The 21,597-nt window shown below is 42.1% G+C and overlaps 1 protein-coding gene across 2 annotated transcripts in view; it reads left to right on the forward strand.

The window, feature by feature from the left end:
- POU6F2 (POU class 6 homeobox 2) overlaps positions 1–21,597 on the forward strand; it is a 229,223-nt gene that overhangs the window by 143,571 nt on the left and 64,055 nt on the right. For both annotated transcript variants that reach the window (XM_053359613.1, XM_053359614.1), the window contains exon 4: positions 13,443–13,762. In XM_053359613.1, coding sequence (XP_053215588.1) covers positions 13,443–13,762 — 320 coding nt within the window. The remainder of the gene's footprint in view (positions 1–13,442; positions 13,763–21,597) is intronic.

The raw sequence follows: 21,597 nt of genomic DNA on the forward strand, positions 1-21,597 counted from the left end.
TGTGTGTGTGAGAGAGAGGGATGTTCCCTAAAGTGCTTATCAGTAGTTTGGTTTAGATGAGACAATATTTAATACTTATTGAGTAAGGAATATTGCATGTAAAACTGTGAAATATGAGAGCAGCTATAATTTTGGTTCATTGGTTTACTTTTTTTTTACAATTTCATGTTATTCAAGTTTATATAATGTTTCTAAACTTGAGTAGCAATTTTAAAAGAGAGCTTAATTACTAGGAGATCATAGAGAAAGGGGATTCATTCCGAGTGTCCGGGGGGGATGATGCCACTAAAGCAAAAGCAAATATCCAAAGCCTGCTTTTTGAGTCTTCCCTGATTAGGGTTTCCATATTTCAAAAAGTAAAATTCCTGAGCTTTTTCCATCACATTGCCATGACCATACATCCGAGTTCTCCCTGACATTCCCCCCGGCACTATTCTTACACCCAAAAACCGGGACATGTCGGGAATATTCCTATGTATGGCAAGCCTATCCCTGCTGAAAAGCTTTGAGTGTTTGGTCCCAGACGAGTTATATATTTATTACATTTAAATCTGCCTTACCACCAAGGAGCTCAAGATGGCATACACCCTCCAGTCCATTTTATTTTCAAAACAACCCTGTGAGGTAGCTAGACTGAGAGATGGTAACCGACCCAAGGCCACCATTGAGCTTAGTGTCTGACTGGAGATTTGAACCTCAGAGACTTACCATTCCTAGTCTGACACTCTAAATTTTAACACTGTGTTCAATGTACACACTGGACGAACAAAATATTGATGATATCTATGTAGGGAAAATAACAGAACAACATAATATAACACAACACATTAATATATTAATATAATATAATATAATATAATATAATATAATATAATATAATATAGAGATTTTGTTTCTGCAGAGCTCTTTTTGAAGAAATGAGATTGCTAAAGAAGTTTGGCCCCAGTATCAGACATAATGAGTGCAGATTTTTATCCCCATTAAAGGACACTCCATTGGCAATTATATAATTTTTAATTATTTTTTGCAGACAGCCAAACTGCCCATATTAATTTCTGTCACCAAAGCAGACTCATCGTTTGTATCATCCTGCTATGTTGCAAGACGTATTTTTCCTCAGGGATTGATGTATGATAAAATGTGTGGTCAGACATGCAATAACATGGCTGTTTGTATCCTTCCGGACAGCTCCCTCCCCAAGTGGCTATATGTGCACACCATAGAACTTGTAAATGCCCCTTCGTACAAGCCCTGTAAATAAGTAAATGCCATAAATGTTAGTCCCTATCAGTCCAGCTTGGACCAGATGTGGGTGCTGGGAAGAATTCCTGAAGCTTCCGCTAGTTATGATGACAGTAACTGTTACAGTTAAATTCGGAAAGGATATTGAAACTTCCAGGACAGTTGCTCAAGATTTTCAGAGGCTTGCTAGGTCTTTATGTGTGCTAAAAATTCTGGCTGCACAGGAGCAGGGAGACTAGCCCTCTGCTCTCTGGTGCTATGAAACAAAACCAACCAGAGTTATATTAATTTCAGCTTCATTGGAAACATGTAAGAGAGGAGGGGGGAATCCATGATTGCCAAATGGAAAAGGTTTAAAATTGATGAGGAAAGAAATTTTCATTTCCAAGCTTCCAAGCAGGCTATTAAGATCAACAGAGTAAAGAAGAGTTGCTTGGCAGTGTCCCCTGAAGAAAACCATTTTGCATCTATTTAGTTAAAACTTGGCAAAACAAATCCAATTTTAGCGGTTTCAGATTTCTCAGTGCACTCATAGTGTTATCCTCGCTTAGTTACTGTGGTTTGAGAGACACTGTGTAACTCCAACTTTCTTTTTATTAAAAATCAAAGCAAAACAGAGTGTGATTTTAAGAAAAGTGTCTGGAAGTTTCAATTTCCTTGCTAAAACTTTCCACCTTTGCACCATACAGTACCCTCCAGCATTCCATAGATGACAACTGGGACGCTCCTGTGTATTTTTACACCTCTGTTTTCACAACAAGACCTAAGTACCCTCCACCATAGATTGCTGAATGCTTTTTTTATTTCCTGTGCAATATTACGTATGTCCTGGATGGGCTTACGGATGTGTTAAGAAACTGGTCAGAAGAAGTTTTCTTTCTTAAAACTGATGAATATTTAATATATGTTTAATCTCACAATAGATTTGGCTGAAATGTAAACATATTCAGAAACATTAACTCTCAGAATACACTGTTATGGGGAGAAGATAAGTAGCACAGTGGCATGCACCAGAAAACAGGCTATGGCCTTGAGAAACTGGGGCACTTAGAACACGTAGGCTGAAGCTGAAAAGCCACATTTGTACATTTCCTTTTTATGTTGTCTGTATTTGTTTACTACAGTTGTAGATTGCCTTTCATCCCATAGAGTCCCAGGGAGGTTTGCAAGACAAACCAACATCAAATTGCAACATTAAAATACAAATATACATTTAAATTTCAAAAGCAATAAGGATGTCAAGCAGCATGCACTGATGCCATAAAAACGTCAGCAGCAGCCATCAGGCAGAAAATTAAGGACACAAACAAAGACACACACAAAGTACTGGATAAGAGGATGTCTCCTAAGCTGTCAGGGATGGAGTTCCACAACTGAGGTGCCACCACAGAGAAAGATGCATCCAAAACAATGGACATTCCCCATTGGCAAGGTGGTAGCTATCCACAGGGTCCAGAAAGGGCCAGCTGAGGAGAGGCCATACGGCTCTCTCTCTGTATGGCACCACCCCTTCTCACAAAGGCATTTCCCACAACCTAGACACACTTGGCTGGTCCCTCCCAGCTTGCTTTTATTAGCCAAGAACAGCAAGGCCCAGCCCACGTGAGGTTGGCTGCACCTCCTGTCTACATCCTCAGTCACTAACAGCTGAAACACATCCCACAATACTGAATCAGACAGTGCCTTGGGAACCTTTGCATGCAGAAGAAGCAAGCACGTGCTCCATAAAGCGCAAACAAGCTTCTTCTAAGGCACAGGTGGCTAACCTGTGGTCCTCCAGATGTTGCTGGAGTCCAGCTCTTATCGGCCCCAACCAGCCTAGCCCATGTTCAGGCATCCCAGTTCGTCTAAATGTGATGAGATGTTCATTTAACGTGTCTAGATCCCCCCGCCAAAAAAAAGAAAAGAAAATACACACAAGAGGAGGCAGTCAGAATTGGGACCATGGCATGCAGTGTTAGGGATTCTTCTTTTTCCTTCCCACGATCTAATGATATGTGCCCCAGAAGAGAAGCCCCCACTGGCTCCAATGGAACTTCCCTCCCAGAGATGACAGTAACTTGGAGGTTGTGGTGCATTATCATTGGGACCGCTGTGAAGGTGAAAGTAGTTTATCAACTAATAAAAACCACACCCATTTCTCCTGCACTTCAGTCTGGATCCTTGTCTCCCTGTCACCCACTTTTAGAGTGAGAGGAAGCCAGACATGTTAAATGCATTCACACATTTAACAACATAAATTGTTTGGCCTTTAATCTATAAACAAATTATTATGGAGGCTTTAAACACAGAGAATTATGTTCATAAGTGGAATGTATCTAAGAAAAGGATCAGAAGACAGCTTGTGGGAGTTTCGGCGTAACAACCCTTCTGCTCCTGCCACATGTCAATGAAATGTGAAGTTGCTGAATGGGAATCAGATTCTAGAGTAGGAAGTATTTGGACAAGTGACCTTGGCAGCATCTTCCTTCTGGCTGTGACAGTCTTTGTCAACCTGGTGCCTTCTAGACGTTTAGGACTGCAACTCCCATCACCTCCAGCCAGTACAGCTGTGTCAGCTGAGAAAGATGAGAGTGGTGGTCCAACCATCTGGAGGGCACCAAGTTGGAAATGCCTGGATTATGAGGTAAGAAAAGGTGGCAGCCCAAGAAGAACACCAAAAGCAGAGCAGGGCAGCGGTTCTTAGCCTGTGATCCTTGGACAGGCTTCAGGGGGTCCACGAACAAGGCACGCACACAAAAATCATGGCTTTTTAACTTCAATTTCCTTTACGTTTGAAAATTTTCTTTGTAGAATGTTATTAAGGGAGTTCATAGCTTTCATCAGATCCTCAAAGAGGTCCATAACCCAAGGAAGGTTAAGAAGTGCTGTAACAGGGGGTTGTCTGAGTTCATGGAAGATGAAGGATCACTAGGTTAGCCTGATTTAAAGCAGGTTTTCAAACTTCTGTCACTGTGCTTTCTAGCACATGATAAATTAACCTGTGATCAATTCAGTGCTATTTTTCTGGAAAAAGAGGTGCCAGAACTCATCCTGAACGTCTCCCTTGTTTTCTTATAATGGCAATGGCACCCGCCTATTTGTTAATAATACCGACTCATTGTCTATTTCACTTTTGCATATCTATGTATAACCCTCCCCACAACACACCAGTGAACAACTATTTGTACTTCAGTTTCACCAATGAATGTGTTTTGTGCCCATTGTACATTAAAATCTCCTTAATTGCCCTCAAAGTCACTTTTAGATCACTCTGTGAATGCCACACAATTCCTAGGTGAGATCCCAAGCTGCAGGGGACAAAGAATAACTTGTCAGACAAGCGGTACCCTGATGTGTTTAATTAGATATTTTGCTGACTGCATAGGCAAATGTAGGAGCTCTGCTGTACACCCCATATTCACGCACAGCTGTAGAGATACCTTTTCAAAGGAAACAAAAGGAAGGGCAAAAGCAATGTCAATATGTTGGCATTATGTCTGATCGTTTGATTTTAGGCACGTTAGACAGCCTATTGTGTTAAGATTCCCTCACTATTAAGATACTGTTGTTACAAATTTGTATTGCACTGGTGTCTAGAGCTCTTATTATGAGAGGTTCCCATTGTGTTCCTCTCACTACAAATTACTAGCACGAGATATTCCCTGGTCTAAAGAGCTTTTCATTTATTTTGAAGCCATCTTAACACACACAAGATGAGAGGAAGAATATAATGAAAATTCACATGTTTAAATAAAGTGGGTTCTTGATTTTATTCAGATGCTTACCAGACTGACATTAAAACGAGGTGCCGTGTAGAGGTATAATAAGGGCCCTCAGATAAAGCGTTTCACAAGCCTAAATCATCATTCAGACACAATGCTCTCTGCCGCGCTCCTTGGTGAAATGAGGGAGGGTGCTATGTACGTGACTTGTTTTGTCGTGGGGAGGGGGGTCCTTAGATAAGCTGACATTGGGAACCAGCCATTTAAACTCCCCCAACCAAAACACTTTGATCCACCATCCCATTGTATTGCTGAAAGCCTTGTTTTCAGTTGTGGTAACTTCACTTTTAGTTAAGGAGAAAGATGATTTACTTCAAAGTGTCTCTTTGAAGATACTTGTAATGATGACTGATGTTCAAAGAAGCAAACCCTTGTTACTCCTGGATAAATATTCCCGAACGACACAAAAACAAAACGAAAGCACCCACCAACCCTCCAGTTTCGTTGTAAACAAGTTAGATGAATGAATGTTGCACTGATAATGTAATCAAAATGCACAGAATGGGCCAGATAGTTCTGCAGGTAGCCTGGCCTTGACCACACAAACTGTTTGAAATTTCCGCCGGGGAAAACAAAGTAGAAATTCAGATCCTGGCATTTCAAAGCCAAATTTTCCTAATCTGTTTGAAATTGAAATTGAAAGGGGAAGAAAAGGTCACTTATTCCAAGCCCCTGTGTGACATTTTCAGCCACAGCCTCTTTGACCCAGCTCAGCTTACATGATCTAGACAATGTATTACCACCAGCAGATGTTGAATACAGCACTGAAACTTGCTAGTAGAAAATCACACATCTGCACTGGGTTCCTGCTGGCTGCTGGACATACATTAGGGTGCAGGCTCCATGCTGGCACCTGAATGCAGTATGCATAGGAGTGGGTTCCCTGTTTTGGGGGTGACACCAGTTGTGTGGAATTCTGCATGGCCATGTAATTTTAGCCATGTTGGGTGTCATGTTTAAATTGAGCCCAACTCTTGTTCATTCAAGCAAGTAAGTGAAATTGTATGATCAAGAGGGAGCAAAACAAAGACTAGGGTCGCTAGTCAGCTTGAGCTGGTGGGGACTCAAATTTAAGAAAATGGGGGCAGATGAATCCATGTATAAGACAACCCCTAATTTTTGACATTATTTTTTAGGGGAAAAAACTAGTCTTATACACAGAAAAATACGGTATGTTAAAGCATAGGGATGGGAAACTTGTTTACCTCCAGATGTTCTTTAATAACATCTCCCTTCATCCCTATGTATTGGCCATGCCAGTTGGGTCTGATGGGAAATGGACTCCAACAACATCTGGAGGGCCACTGGTTCTGCATCCCTGGGTGCTGCACAAAAACAGAGCCCAGAGTGCTACTTTTGCAGTCATGGGAATCTGAAATGAGTGGGACAAAGAAATCCAGAACAGTAATGGGGAGAAGCTAGAGCTATGTGTGGGTTGTGATGATGACATCTATCTATCATCTATCTATCTATCTATCTATCTATCATCTATCTATCTATCTATCATCTATATCTATCTATCTATCTATCTATCTATCTATCTATCTATCTATCATCTATCTATCTCTATCTATCTATCTCTATTTCTATCTATCTCTATCTATCTATCTATCTATCTATCTATCTATCATCTATCTATCTATCTCTATCTATCTATCTAATCTCAGTTCTGAACCTCTATTGTGTTCTGCACCTCTTCTCCAAGAGAGGTGCATCATACAAACCAGATATCAGACAAGAATATTTGGTTATGGGGCAGCAACTGGAGAGAACAACTTCTTCAATGCCATATTATTGTTCAAGTAATCAACTATTGAACAAAGAATTTTTATTATTTTAAACCATAAAACAGTTAGTTGTTTGGGTCCCATATACCTCGGAGAATGCTTTTTCTCCTTTGTCCCATCAGGACTACTAATATCAACCAGAAGTGCCTTATTGACTTTACCATGCTCCAGGTGTTAAGAGCAAAGGGACCCAGAGATATTACTCTGTGGCTGTACCAGAGCTGATGGAACTTCTATTCCCCTACAGGAGCCTGAATGCCGTTAAGCCTTTCCCGTTTAGAACAGCACTCAGCAGCCACAGCTGAACACATACTTCCTCCCCATCAGCAAGGGAGATCTGGGAGCGGCCATGAGAATGTACAGCTGAGTGGTCTAGTCACCTCCAGATGGTGATGCTCAACTGCATCCCGTTGAACTGGGTGCATGCATTTTTTGTTGGGTGTGCCCGCCAGGGGCCATGTGCATGACTAGTGCTATGTGACTGGAGCTGGATCAAGACCACAGGGATGCAATTTTATTTTCTATATATAATTAGGGTTGCAGAGCTAACCTTGTCTACTCAGAAGCAAATCCAGTTAGAATCAATGGGCTTAATCCTACGTAAGTGCAGCTTAGGTATTCTATTTCTGTTGTAACCAAAATAAATAAATAAAAATGGGATTCCAACACACACACACACACCCAAACACCATTTTGAATGTTGCTCTGCTACCTTTTTTCATGAGTCAAACCAATCTAGAGAATGATGTTATAGCCCTCTATACAATATGGTGTTTTAATTCCCATTTGCACCGAGGAAGCAAATAGTGTATTAAAATCTAATTTCTTCAGCCATTTTCTTGCATTTGGACATTTAAAATAAGTTAGTACAGTTTTTACAGTGCACACAGGGAAACTGAATCAAAAACACTGTCATAAACCAAGAGGAAAAGAAAACAATTACATTACCTTCAGGTGAAAGCAGCTTCAAATATATTTTATGCTGCTCTTTAGTTGATCTTCCTAACCAGAACAACCTGAAAAATCATTCCAGTTTTCAACATTACAGGGTTGGGGGGGCGAGAAATAATCAGTTTTGAGGTAGACATTTCCATACTTTGCAATATTAAAAGATCACAAATTATTGATAAGTTATTAGAATTTCTTAATGTTTGAATTTTGTTGCATTCAATATTTAAGTTGCACGAACTTCTCAAAGAAATTATTCTAGAGCAAAAAATTAAGGTTGTAATTAGCCCCAAAAAGAATGCAGAGTAAAGGCTTTTTAGTATGTTGCCTTGGACACAAAGATAGATAAGGCCGGCTCCGGTATAAGGATTTCTTTAAAACAATTATTTTCCCCTTATTTATTAAGAGAACCTATCAACAGAAGAAATCCCTAGGGCTGATTCAGAATGTATTCATTACTATGCATATCGGCATAAGCAGTTGTTTAGCAAACATGTATGGCAATTACTCAACAGCCATCTTTAAATGTGTTTCATGAGTCTGTTGGATGAGTGTGGAGAATGTATGCAAAGTGACAGCATGAATAGGGCCACATGTGGCCAGGTTGACATGCATATGTCTTCCATTATATTAGGAAATGGACATGTGTTGTATCATTTGGGTAGTTCGCACAGTAGTTTATCAACGTCTCTATTATCTAATTTGAATCTAGCTGCACACATTCCCATTGACATCAATGGGACATGAGTTAAGTCAAAGCCAGCTCTTCCAGTTTATTTTAGTGAGACCTAAGTGCAACAATTCCATTCATTTGCAACCCTATGATGATTGCTTCGGAAGTTAATATGCATGGAAACTATAGCTATTAAATGAGGGGTGTACAAAATCTGCGGTCGGTTCACATTGTTGATCACTGTTTGGTGATTTTCCATAACAGCTGGGAAACACACGATGAGTCTCTTGTCAATATGTGAAGATCCTTGGTGTTTATGCAGATTCACCAGTGAACTCACACTCATCCCATCACGATCACCACAGTGTTCTCTTGGAATGGGCAGCACAGGGATGCTTTCAACTCTGGGTCTAGCTCTTCATAATTCTTAAACTTCTGCCCTGAAACCCCAAACATGATTTTATGGTAGTCAGAGGCTGCCAGTTCCTTTTGCAGCCAATGTATTTACTAGGAGACAGCCAATTAATTTTATACAATATAGGGCACTCTGCAACCATCAGGATGCCTTGACTTTTGTTCCCTGTATTGACCTAGACTGGATTTGAACCACTGATCTAGAAGTAATATGCTCTGTAACCCATTAGTAATCTGTTGAGGCATCAAGTTTTAGCCTTACCCTCTTTGCCCACCCCCCTCTATCATATAAAAACAGCAACTTTTCCCTCCTCAAAAGAGAAAATTGAGCATATATGGGGGAAAACAGGCATTTGCCCACACCCTTCATTACATAATACGTAGCAGTGTAAATGCAGGCTTACATTAGTCTATTCATTGTGTGCATTCAGTCTCTAGAAATCTACTTCAAGGAAAATAAAAGGAGTATTGCTCATTAAAAGATAAACAAGATAAGAAAAGCAGACAATGTCAATGTCAGCACAGGCCCAGATCCTTAAGTTAGTTACACTTTTCAGTTTGAGGCAATATATAAATCTATTCTCCATTACTGGGGTGGGGGATGGGGAGGAAGGGATTAGTCTTCTCAAAACAGCGAGAGCCAAATTCTCTGCTCAGTCAAATACGAATAGCCTTAATGTATGATTTTCTCCTTTTTAGTCCATTGTACATTGCATTATTTCGCATTAAGGCACAATTGTGTAACATCTGCAGAATTATGGAAATAAAAGACTGTGGGGGAAAGTAACACAACAGAACATGTGGTAGAGGGTTGCTTTAGATGCCCAACAGATATTTTGCCTGATACAAGTACACTTCAGTAATCAGGCAGAATCAAGCCATATGCATCCATTGAGCTATGTGAAGACATTTAGAGTGTACAGGGAACTCTTAATTTGATTGATTGATTGCAATTATTTATATCCTGCCTTTCAGGATACAAATCCATTAAAGCTGGCTTACAAGTAACATTAAAACTGCATTAAAAAACAAACTGCAGCTGTGGGGGGGTTACGTTCCAAGGCACCATGCACATCAGTGAAATCGTGTATATTTGAAACACCATTGAAAAAGTCTACAAATACTCTGTTCTGGCCCACACCAGTCCACCTCTTTCTTTGGCATTTTTGGATCATTTCCAGGTTCAGCATGATGCGTGTATGCACAGTTGTGAACAAATTGAGTGTGCATAAATTGGCGAGTGTGTGAGTGTGTGTGTGCCTTTGTTGTTGTTGTTTAGTCGTTTAGTCATGTCCGACTCTTCGTGACCCATGGACCAGAGCACGCCAGGCCCTCCTGTCTTCCACTGCCTCCCGCAGTTTGGTCAGATTCATGTTTGTAGCTTCGAGAACATTGTCCAACCATCTCGTCCTCTGTCGTCCCCTTCTCCTTGTGACCTCCATCTTTCCCAACATCAGGGTCTTTTCCAGGGAGTCTTCTCTTCTCATGAGGTGCCTTTATCATCATATAAAAACTTGTTAGGATCCTTCCGACAGGACAGTTTTTAGGATTGGGAGAGAAAGCCCAGCAGCAGCAGAGCCTGACAAGTGGTGTCCTGTCCTGGGCCCATTGTTGCTTGTCTTTATAAACAACTTGAGGGGATGCTGATCAAATTTGCAGATGGTACTAAACTAGGAGGGGGAGATAATGCCGCAGAAGACAGAATCAGAATTCAAAATGACTTTTACATATTGGAGAACTGGGCCCAAACAAACGGAATAAAACACAATAGGGACAAATGTAAGGTTCTGTACTTAGGCAGGAAGAACCAGATGCACAAATATAAGATGGGGGGTAACTGGCATTCCAGTAATACTTATATTTGGATTTAGCTCTCTGGACCCGATTAAATAGTGAGGGGATGGGAGTGCCTGAGTTCCAAACCCAGCTCAGTGATGACATGCTCAGCAGGTGTGACTGATATTTGTCCACATGGCTGTGGCTTCAGATCTCTTGACCATTGAGGAGGAGCTGGGTCTTAAGGTCTTCCAGGGGAGGGGGAATTATCTCAGGAAGCCTGGATCATGCCATCTTGGTAGGTTTGTACTGGCGGGGTTCTACATTTGACTGTTGCCGTCCTCCCAGCTGAGCTTTTGAGAAGGAAAACATAGCTCAATGGTTGAATGCATGTCTGAATCTTGGTAGAGGGTCTGGAAAAGGTCTTTGCTCCAGTCCTTGCAGAGTTGTTGCCGGTCAGAGTAGGCGAGATACTGCTAGACTAGGTGGCATCGACTAGATGGTCTGGCCTTTATATGATGACAAGGACCTTGAGCTAATCACAGGATTGTTTTGAAGATGCCATCCTGAGTTCCTTAGAAGAAAGGTGGCATATGAACATGATGAAAATGACAAATTTACTGCCAGTAACCCTGATCCAGCTATAATCACAGAAACTAGTCAGGTATATCTACTGATGCATCCCTGTTTATCTGCAGCCAAATTGCTCAATACGGTCTGATGGGTATCCTAGTGGAGCCCATTGCCCATCCATACCTCCACCAGCATAGTAGGTTGTGTACAGGTCTCTCTGGCTGGATAAGGGTGGTAGACCTTAAAGCTTCCCACTACAGCAGAATGGAGACCGTACAGCAAGGAGGAAACATTTCAAGCAGGATTTAATTTGAAGAGGGTAGCACAGATTGGAGCCAGCAGATCTTTGGCTGTCCTGATTCCATCCCTTTCCCCCACACATATGGCCTCTCTCAAGGGCATACACTGGCTGTCTCCACCAGGGATATGCCAGGACTCCAGCAATCACTTGTGCCCACCTGCAGTTTAGGTGGGTGCAGTCAGGAGTTCCCAGTAGTGGAACCCACTGACCAGTGGAGCATGTCGCAGTTGGACAGAGAGACACCCCCCATCTTATCCAACCCCCCTCTAGCATGGTGCAATGGATGCTTGGATTGTTCTGCCCTTTGGGCAATGGCACCAGCAGACATTGGAAGATCTGAATCCCAAGGGACTCATGAAGAAGGGTAGCCAACAATTCCCATCTTGTCAAGTAGTTCTGAAATATTACATAGAGGGGTTGTCTAATGTTTTTTTCAACATACAGAAATTCTTCTTCATTAACCTTCCAAAAATTTGAAAATACGCTAATCTTTTCTGGATACTATTTTAATTATAGTAATGCACCATCCAATTAAAGTTAAGGACCATGGTATCTAAAAATGCTGGCATTTGGCTCGATTGTGTCTAGAGTTAAAATAACACTTGTTTTGCAAATCTCCAGGGTTCTGGCTCTTTTCTACAGTTCTTGTCTTAATCTGTTTTATCTTGACGTGCATCTTAATTTCTTTGGCACCATGCATATGCTTCCATGTATAATCATTTAGGACCTCCAGGCAACTTTGCACTTTAGCACTGAATCTTATTTTATTCCTTTTAATATCCTTCACCAGCCCACAGAGCTCTACAGCCATAAAACAGCTGTAACAAATTGAGGCCGTTTTCTTCTTATCCATTTGCACAACGAGACTCCTAGGAATTTCCTTCTTGGCTTGTGATTGTCAATTATATATTTCTTTTAAAGACTTTTTAAAAGTTCAGTTACCCCATCATCACATTCTCATGAAGTGAGCTATAAAGTGCCAGTATTTCCATTTTACAGATGGGAAACTGATGCCAAGAGACACCAACTTGTCTAAAGCTGATCTGCAAAGACAAAGAAAAAAGAAGTGGGATTCAAACAGAGATCTCTCTCCCAGACCTAGGCCACTTTCTGGTGGACAACATTGACTGCTGAAAAAATTGTCACCACAAAATTTATAGCAGGGGCAGCTAACTTGTCCTCTGGATGTTATTAGATTTCAACTCCAATATTGGCCTATGGTCAGGGATAATGGGAGTTGCAGGCAAGCATGGCCAATGGTCAGAGATTATGGGAATTGTAGTTCAATGACATCCAATGGGCCACAAAGTAGGTGTCCATGATTTACAGTGATGGCATTCATTCTGTTGCTAAGAAACGTTAACCTATTACTTTACTCAGTATCTTTATAGGAGGGCTTCATAATTTGAGACTCATAGAACTGAACACCAACTATGTGTTTTGGCATCTCAGGTGTTTGGCAACTGCCCCACAGGCTCAAAAAACATTTCTTAATGCTTCTGTTCAGCTGCCAAACATTAATTGTCAGGTTCTCTTCACTTGGCAAGTGACTGGCAGTACAGACCTGCCCTACAATCTTTTCTGTTCTTCCAGCTTCCGCTTTCTTGGCTCCTGCTAATTTCTGGATTCTAGTTTCCTTCAAGAGGCTTGACCAATGGTGCTTTCTCTATCTATGTTTAAATCATTTCCCCTACCTATGCAAAAGAAGAGTGAGCTGTCTATGAAGACTGCTGTTACTGTAAGAATGTGTCTCAGAGGGAGCAGGAAAATCATGCACACTAAGACTGTACTCGCATTTTGAGCTTTTATATCTGCAGGCAGAAGCCTATAGCAGAGGTGGCCAGCTTTTGTTTTCTCCTCTGCTCTTCTGACAGTGCTCTGGAGTCTGGCAGTATATCTTTGCAATCTACGCAAAGAAACACATGTAATTCTGATTTGAATTTTATTTTATTTTTTACCTGTAGCTACCTCATCCCTGAATTCCCAGCTTCAGCAGCTTCAACAGCTTCAACATCTCCAGCAGCAGCAGCAGCAACAACAACAACAAGGCCAAACTAGCCAGCAGCCACAGGGACAAGCCAGCCAGCCACAACATCAATCTCAGCCACAGCCACAGACGCAGCAGCCTCAGCAGCCACAGCCCCCACCTCCACCACAGACGCAGCAAACACAAAGCCAGAGTCAGCCGCCACCAGCTCAGCAGTCTTCAAGCTCTCCTCAAAAGCCCAACCAGTCACCAGGGCATGGCCTTCCCTCACCTCTCACGTCACCAAACTCACTCCAGGTAAGGCCCCTGGTTATCTGAGAATTTGTTCTGGCCACTTCTTCCAAAGTTTATCTTGCTCACCTCCTCGTTTTGTTTGAGTAACCATTTGCACATGTTTTCACTTGGTTGCTGGCATCCATCTGTCTTGACTCTTGAGAGACAAAGGAGCAAACATCTGGGGATGAAATCAAACAGTTGTGTTAGCAGTACTGAAGTGACCTCCCTTAGGACACAAGCCTGGGCAGTGCATGGAAATCCTGGGCTGCCCAGACAACAAGACCATCCCTTGACCTCACTGATGTGGTCCAAAGGAAAGCAGAGCAATACGATTGGCACTAGCTTGGCTGCAGCAATTGCCAGAAGGATGCCATCCAACCATCTTAGACAATTCACTGTGGATTTATATAGGGTTTCCTTCTTAGACTTTTCTTCTCCCAAATATGTCCCACAAGGCAGCAAAGGTTGAGGATCATAGTTTTGCTTCCCAGGGCTGCCTTCCCAGATTGACAAGCCCCACCTGCCCCTCCCTTTCCTCTACAGCATGTTCAGAAGCCACCTTCTTGACCGTTTGACCCACTATTTCTCTTGTCTACGACATGGGGCAGGTGGGTAGAGATGGAGAGGTATGGGATAACTGAAGGGAAAGGTGAGATGCCTCCCACAAGCTGCCAGCTCAGCTACTGATGGGCAGAGATATCCCCCCCCCATGGTTCTCTCTCCCCTCGTTTTATCTTCACAACAATCTTGTGAGACCAGTTGGGTTGAGAGTGAGTGAGAGACTTAAGGGCAATTAGTGGGCTTCATGGCTGAGCAGGGATTTAAGGGCACGTGGACATAACATCGTTCATCATCATGGTCTCACAGTGGCCAACCAGATGTCTATAAAGGTAAAGGTAAAGGTACCCCTGCCCGTACGGGCCAGTCTTGCCAGACTCTAGGGTTGTGCGCCCATCTCACTCAAGAGGCCGGGGGCCAGCGCTGTCTGGAGACACTTCCAGGTCACGTGGCCAGCGTGACATCACTGCTCTGGCGAGCCAGAGCCGCACACAGAAACGCTGTTTACCTTCCCGCTAGTAAGCGGTCCCTATTTATCTACTTGCACCCGGGAGTGCTTTTGAACTGCTAGGTTGGCAGGTGCTGGGACCGAACAACGGGAGCGCACCCCGCCGCGGGGATTCGAATAGATGTCTATGGGGAGCCCCAAAACAGGACTTGGGTTTAATTTGTTCAAGGCTGAATGAAAATATTTTTCCCCCAAATCATCTTTTGCCCATAAAAAGGTGGCTATTGTCCTCCACCTCTTTCTGGTCACCACTCTCCTGCCCCTCATACTTTCCCACAACACCCTAGCAACTATCAGCCAGTTTATACCCACTCTTAAGCACCAAGACCTATTTCATTCTTGGTTTGTCCCAGGTATATAGCATTACACTATCATTTGTACCTATTTAAAGAAGGGATACAGGCTGCGTGTGTGTGTGCGCGCACACACACACGCACACACACACGAGTATGGTGGTATTGATGACTAGACGTATGGTGCAGTCTGCAAGCATCTGCAAATAAGAACAGCAGTCTGTGAAAAACAGCTGGTACGAATGTACCCTAAGTCTCCATGTGGTAACAAAGGAGAGTCCATTTCATTCCTCAGGAAGGCAATGATCCACTCACTGCAGGGAAAATAAAATGAACCCTGCAGGGGTTGCATGTACATGCTGATTGCTGCCAGCTAATTTAAATCAATCTTTTGTATGCATGCTGTACCAAACCAGCAGCTTTTACGTAAGCAATAAGAAAAAAGCAAAACCGAACAGTGGGAATTCCTAGACTGCTTTCCACTGAAGGGTAAATGCCTCTTTTTCCAGTGTGTTATCAGCAACTTACACAAAATAAGCCATAGGCACAAGTATAGGAAAGCCAGGGAAATGTGTTTCCCACAGCTTTGGAAGTGGGGTGGATTTTTATTAGTTCATCACCCAGCATATTTGCGGAAGCTCATACACAAGTCTCATTCACTCAGGATGTTCTCTGCACTGCAAACGTGCAGCCATACCGCCTGCATGCTTACTTGTAAGACTTATTCGTAAATGTGCATGGGATTGCAACCTTAAACCCTGCCCCCAGGCAACTCTTGGGATTGCTGAGAGGAGATTAGTATTTGCCACAGAGAAGATTCACCTCCTTCATTGAAGTACGCTTCCCAGAATGCTTTGGGGGAAGCCACCAATATGAATGTAGTATGGACAGGTCCTCTGTGGTAACTATCCTTCACATGAGACAGAAAAAGCAGCCAAATTTATTTTGAAACATAAACAGAAGAGAAATCCACAAGATGGCAAGCAAGATAAAGATTCTGGCCACCCCACATCTCTATCTTTGTCTCTTGAAGTTGCCCCTTTAACAGCCTTTTGATCTGCAGCAATGTTACCAGATGGTAAAATGTATGTCAATCCTGTAAAGAGTTTCACCAGCTGATTCCTGCATAAAAAGCAATCCAGGCTATTTTCTTATTGACCTGATTTGCTCTATTGATTAAAGAGGGGATGGGAAAATCTCACTCAAATGCACATACTAATAAATATTGTTGTGTGCCATGCTGTCATGCTATTGGCTGAATGTTAATTAATAGGTGATAAATGCAGAAGATCATTTCCCATTTGTATGGACAATGTACCTCTACCTGTAGATAGGATCCAGGAATGAGAGCAATTACTGTGCACGCGTGAGTCAGAGCAATGGATGTGCTTCTTCCTTTTCTACAGAAGGCTACATCCCAGCCATGCTAAAGTCAGAGCTTTTAGGCACACATCCCAACACATTCTCTCCATCAGGCAAGCAAATGGCGTTACCACAATTCTAGGACACATTCAAGCCAGTCAGTAGCACTTGAGGAGGCTGTGGAGCAGGACTGGTGAGGAGAGGCCTGGGGAAGGGGAATGTCCTTAGAAGAGTCACCTAGGGCTGTACAGAAGTGGCACCCTGGTCTGTGTCTGCCGGTAACCCTATTGATTACAATGGAAATTCCTTCTGAGTCAACATGCCAAAGACTGAACTACAGATGTGGGCCAAGTTTTATGGGGTGGGGAGAGGCAGTTTGGAACTTGGTTGGCGGGGGAAGCATGTTCTGTTTTCATCACAAAAACCTGTTGTTTTGAAAGAGTCCCTGGGCTCGGGAAATCCACCGTTTGCTGCAAAGGTTCCCATGTAGCCATAGCACAAAGGGTATTAGTGTAGAATTCTTTGGCCTCAAAAGCACAAGTTTCTTTAAAAAGGCATGGCAATAATATAGTGCCAATGAGTAATTAAGGTTTGTGGGCAGGCTGTTGTGTTAGCAAGACCTTAGGGACTCTTTAATAGGTAGATTGATGATGACTGGCCACTAGTTTGATGATGATTGACCCTTGACTGGCCACTAGTTTTATGAGGAAACCATTCTGAGGAAGGATCAGAGTGTGGGAGGCCAGTCTTCCCCTGTATTTTCCAGGTACCAACCAATCCTGTTGCCACAGTGCACTGTTTCTTGCTTCTAAACTGGCCGCTCAGGGACCAGCTGATATTCCTCACTGGCCAGATTTGACCCCCAGCTCTCTAGCTGCTGATGCCTAGATTAGAACAAGGGGACTTACAATGGCACGCAGACGTTACTTGACACCATTTTCCACAACCACTATTGTAAAAGCCTCTAAGAAGCCGGTTTGTGTTTGTGTTTGTTTTTTGTCTGTTGCTTTAACTTAAATATTGACTTGGAATTAAATTCTAGGAAATAATAGCCTCCAAGGTAAATGGTCTTTATGAACTAGAACGAAGCAGTTTCAGTTTGAAGAATATTAAGGGAATAAAGATCAACTAAGTTACAATTTGACAGGTTAAATTTCATTTCTGAATTCTTGATTTTTCATGTGGGTTTTATCTTCTTACATTATTCAGCGGCTGTCTGAAAGATATTGGTTTAGAACAGGGCAACTTAGAAAGATTGTCATGGAGAAGCCAGTAATACAGAAGGATGATTGCATTTATTTCAAAAGGCTCTGAAGGATAACAACAATTATAACTAAAAATGTACAGGTGCTGTCATGTCTTCAGACAGAAAATTAAATGAAAGTGACTTTGTTACATATACCTGAGTGAGGTATTTTACTTTCTTTTGTTGATTTTAAATTGGTGGTGGTGTTGGGCTGCAAACAGAGCTACAAAATCAGAATGATTCTTGTCAGATTTTTCTGTGTCACGCTATGATTTTATTACTGTTTTGCACTTAGGTCAGCAGACAGTGCTACATTTCCAGGTTGCATGTGTGTAGGTGTGGGTGTGTACAGAGAGAGAGAGAGAGAGAGAGAGAGAGAGAGAGAGAGAGAGAGAGAGAGAGAGAGAGAGAACAGTATATATGGCTACCTGTACTGGTTACCAGGGCCATTTTTGACCACACTTTTAACCTGTTTTGGTGGTTTTACTCCTCACATAGATTGTGATATTCATGAACTTACAGCACAAACATGCTTTTCAGATGCATAGACTTACTTCTGCAACCTTCAGGAGAAAGTACTTCCAGAGTTCCTAACATGAAGTATCATTTCAAGCATGTGATTGAGAGTAAGAACAGAAAACAGTTTACACAATTAAAGTAAACCATACCGTACACTGTGGTAGGAACAGGATAGCAGCTGAAGGTCTGGGTTCTAATTTCTTGCAGTTTATGCCAAGGACTTCCAGGCCTCAGTGGTCCTTCTTTTAAAAGTACACACTCATACACTCGTCCAAGCAGACGTGAACCATTTTTTATTCAGTCATACATATGAAGTTGCCAGATCATATTGGTTCATTATACAAATAACCCTTATAAATCCATATCTAATGCAACAGGATCTGATTAAAATCTGCATTTTTTACTTGTGATAAATTAATCAACTTTCAATACCAAGCAATTGGGGAGAAAACAGATAAATCTTAAAATATGACTGACTACTAGAGCTAAAAACGAATAGTCACTGCTTTTGTGTTTGGAGAATTAAAAGGAGGTAAGGGGAAATAAAAAAGGGAAGAGTAGTGAAGAGCCTTAAAAATAAAAGCTAGTAGCTTATTGATAAGACAGAGTTGCCAAAAAGTAAACTAGAAGACCAGTATTAGGTGCTGCTGCTAGCATGGCCAGGGATTAAGTCAGTAAGCTTAGACTCTAGAGAGACTGACTTCAGTTCCTTTCTGCCTGACCAGAGTGACTTTCTTCTCGACCTAAGTAATATTATTTCAGGTTTTCTGCACTAACTGGGGGGGGGGGGATGCATGAAATACTGGCTGTACTTACAGCTGATTCAGGCATTGCCTTGCCACAGCTTTGGCATGTGATAGGAATTTAACCCTTCCCTTCCCTGGTGTGGTCCTGAGGTAAACCCCTCTTCTGAAGAGCTAGTATTTGCATTGGCACCACCTTAATAGCTCCATGTGTCTACTCATGTGAGCCAAACATCCCACTGAAGAGGGAATTCACACAATTTCACAGATCAACTTCTGTGAGCAAGGTGTACTCTGAAACCAATTGATCTGTGAAATACAGTGAGTTTCCTTTTTATGTTAGGCAGCTCATGAGGCCACATGCATAGCCTGTTAAATGCACAATAGCCATAAATTAATGTGAACTTTATATGTAGCAAAAGGTATGCTACCACAGTGGCTGCAAACTGAGGCCCAAACTGATAGCATGAAATATCTAATCACATTTTATGTATCTTGTTTTTTTCCTTGTTTAACTAGAAGGACCATGTGTAATTGTAGTCTTATGCTGTTTTTGAATCCTTGTAAATTGGGGGATGGTGGTATTTTATTTTGACGCTAGCTGGTTCGATTCCGTTCTATCCATATATTTGAACCACACAAACGAGAAAAATCTGCTATGCAGAGGAAGAGCTATACTGCAGCTGGAAAAAGAACCCAACTGATTCTCAGTCTTTTACTCACCTACAAAGATCGACAGAAAATGAGGAGATTTCCCAAGGGCTGCCTTGACTGTAGAATTATTCTGACCATTTTCAGAACTCAATGATAAAGCACCTTTGTGTTGTTGAAACCTACACAAAATAAGCAAAGCCAAAGAAGGAACTTGACGGGTAAATAAAAAGAGAGAAGAGGGTGTTTGGGTAGGCAGGAGGAGAGGTGTGGAACATCAAGACTTATAACTACCAAAGAAACCAGCCCAAATAAAAGCAAAGCCTTAGATTGCGAAAGCAGATTCTACTTCAGATTAAATTTTCATGCTAATCTTAAATAATATATCTGGCACCTAGATATTTTATGGCAACGGAAAATAGATGGGAAAGCTCAAGCTTAAATGAGAAAGAGCACCTGCACAGATGCCCCCAAAACTTCGTGAAAGTAAAACACAACAAACAAACGTTGCTTTCAAGGGCTGATTTTCCATTAAAAGAAGAAGATAAAACTGTTTTTCTAAGGAGCTCAATTCAATGTTCACTGACACTTTCAGGAATTTGCTACAAATCTTTGAGATTTGGGAGAGGTGTGGACAGCAAAAATGATATTGCTTTGAGAGTAGGGGTGGAAGGATCTATCAGTTTCACTTCTCTGTTTCTCATTTTTCCAAACTTAAATTCAGTTCTCCAGCTTTCTGCAGTGATTTGTGATTTTTAAGAAACACACACACACACATTCTTCAGCATTTTAGGGCAGATTTCTCTTAAGAAACACATTTTTGTCTGTGGTTTTAACTAACGTGCACACTTCTGCAAGCATTTTCTCCTTATATATGTATCTTATTTTCACTAATATAATTCATTTTTATACACACTTCCCCTGATATATGCATTTTTGTAAACGCTGTTTTTCCAGAAAACTGCATTGCCAAATTTGGGTAAGTGCAGATTTTGAAGGATGGCTGCGTTGTGGTTCTTGTATTGTTTTGGAATGTGTGAATTTGATAAATTCAGCTTTAAATGCAAACTGAGTCAAATTTCTCCCCCTCCCCCCATGCCTATTTGAGAGTAGCTGTTTGAGGAAGAGCCATAGTTCCATGGTCGACCATGGTTTGGTAGGCGTAGAAGAGGCTCCTGTCTGAAACCCTGAAGAGCTTCTACCAGTCAGAGTACTGTGTAGATGGATGAAGGGTCTGGCTCAGTGCAAGACAGGTCCCCATGTTCTTCGTGTGGCAAGTTGAGTAGGATAAGGAAGATGTGGGGAAAGTTCTAGCTCTGGTCTCTCAACTGCCCATGTTGTGCTTTATAGGGATTCGACAGCAAGCAGCCTGACCCTGACATGGACCTGCCACTTTCAGGTTTAGCTTGGTCCTGTCCACCTACCCTTCTTCCCATCCTGACCTCAACTGGGCAAGGAGATACCTTGGCTGTATGCTTTCCTTTGCAGGTGCCTTGACTTGTGCAGAGCATTAAGAATGTCACCAGTGTTATTTGTGCTAGAGTTGACTGTCTCCTGTGAGTGAAGTTAGTTGAAATGCAAGAGAGGGAGGGTCCCCTGGGATTATGGTGGGGGCTAAACGGAAAGCCCATGGGAACCGATGGAGCCTTCAGGCTGCCAGTTGCCTGTCCCTGCTTTAGTATTTCTTGAGTGCACCACTTTTGAAAAGCCTGCTAAAATATCAATGGCCGTCTACAAAAGTTGTTACGAATCAGTAGCACTGAATAAAGCACTAGATTGTTAGAATGCAAAGCAACAGCACATTGTTTGATTGCTTGCTTCCTTGATTTAAAAGCCTATGCTCACCACCACTTCAGGGTGCGGTATCCTGGTGGAAAAGCCTCTGATGGGTCTGGCTACATCTTTTATGTGAGAGCCACGGGTTGTGTGCATCTGCTATGTGCTAAGGCAGTTGTGTTCATTTGTGGTTGTGCACC

Source organism: Podarcis raffonei, chromosome 12, assembly GCF_027172205.1.
Source record: "Podarcis raffonei isolate rPodRaf1 chromosome 12, rPodRaf1.pri, whole genome shotgun sequence".
NCBI lineage: Eukaryota > Metazoa > Chordata > Lepidosauria > Squamata > Lacertidae > Podarcis > Podarcis raffonei.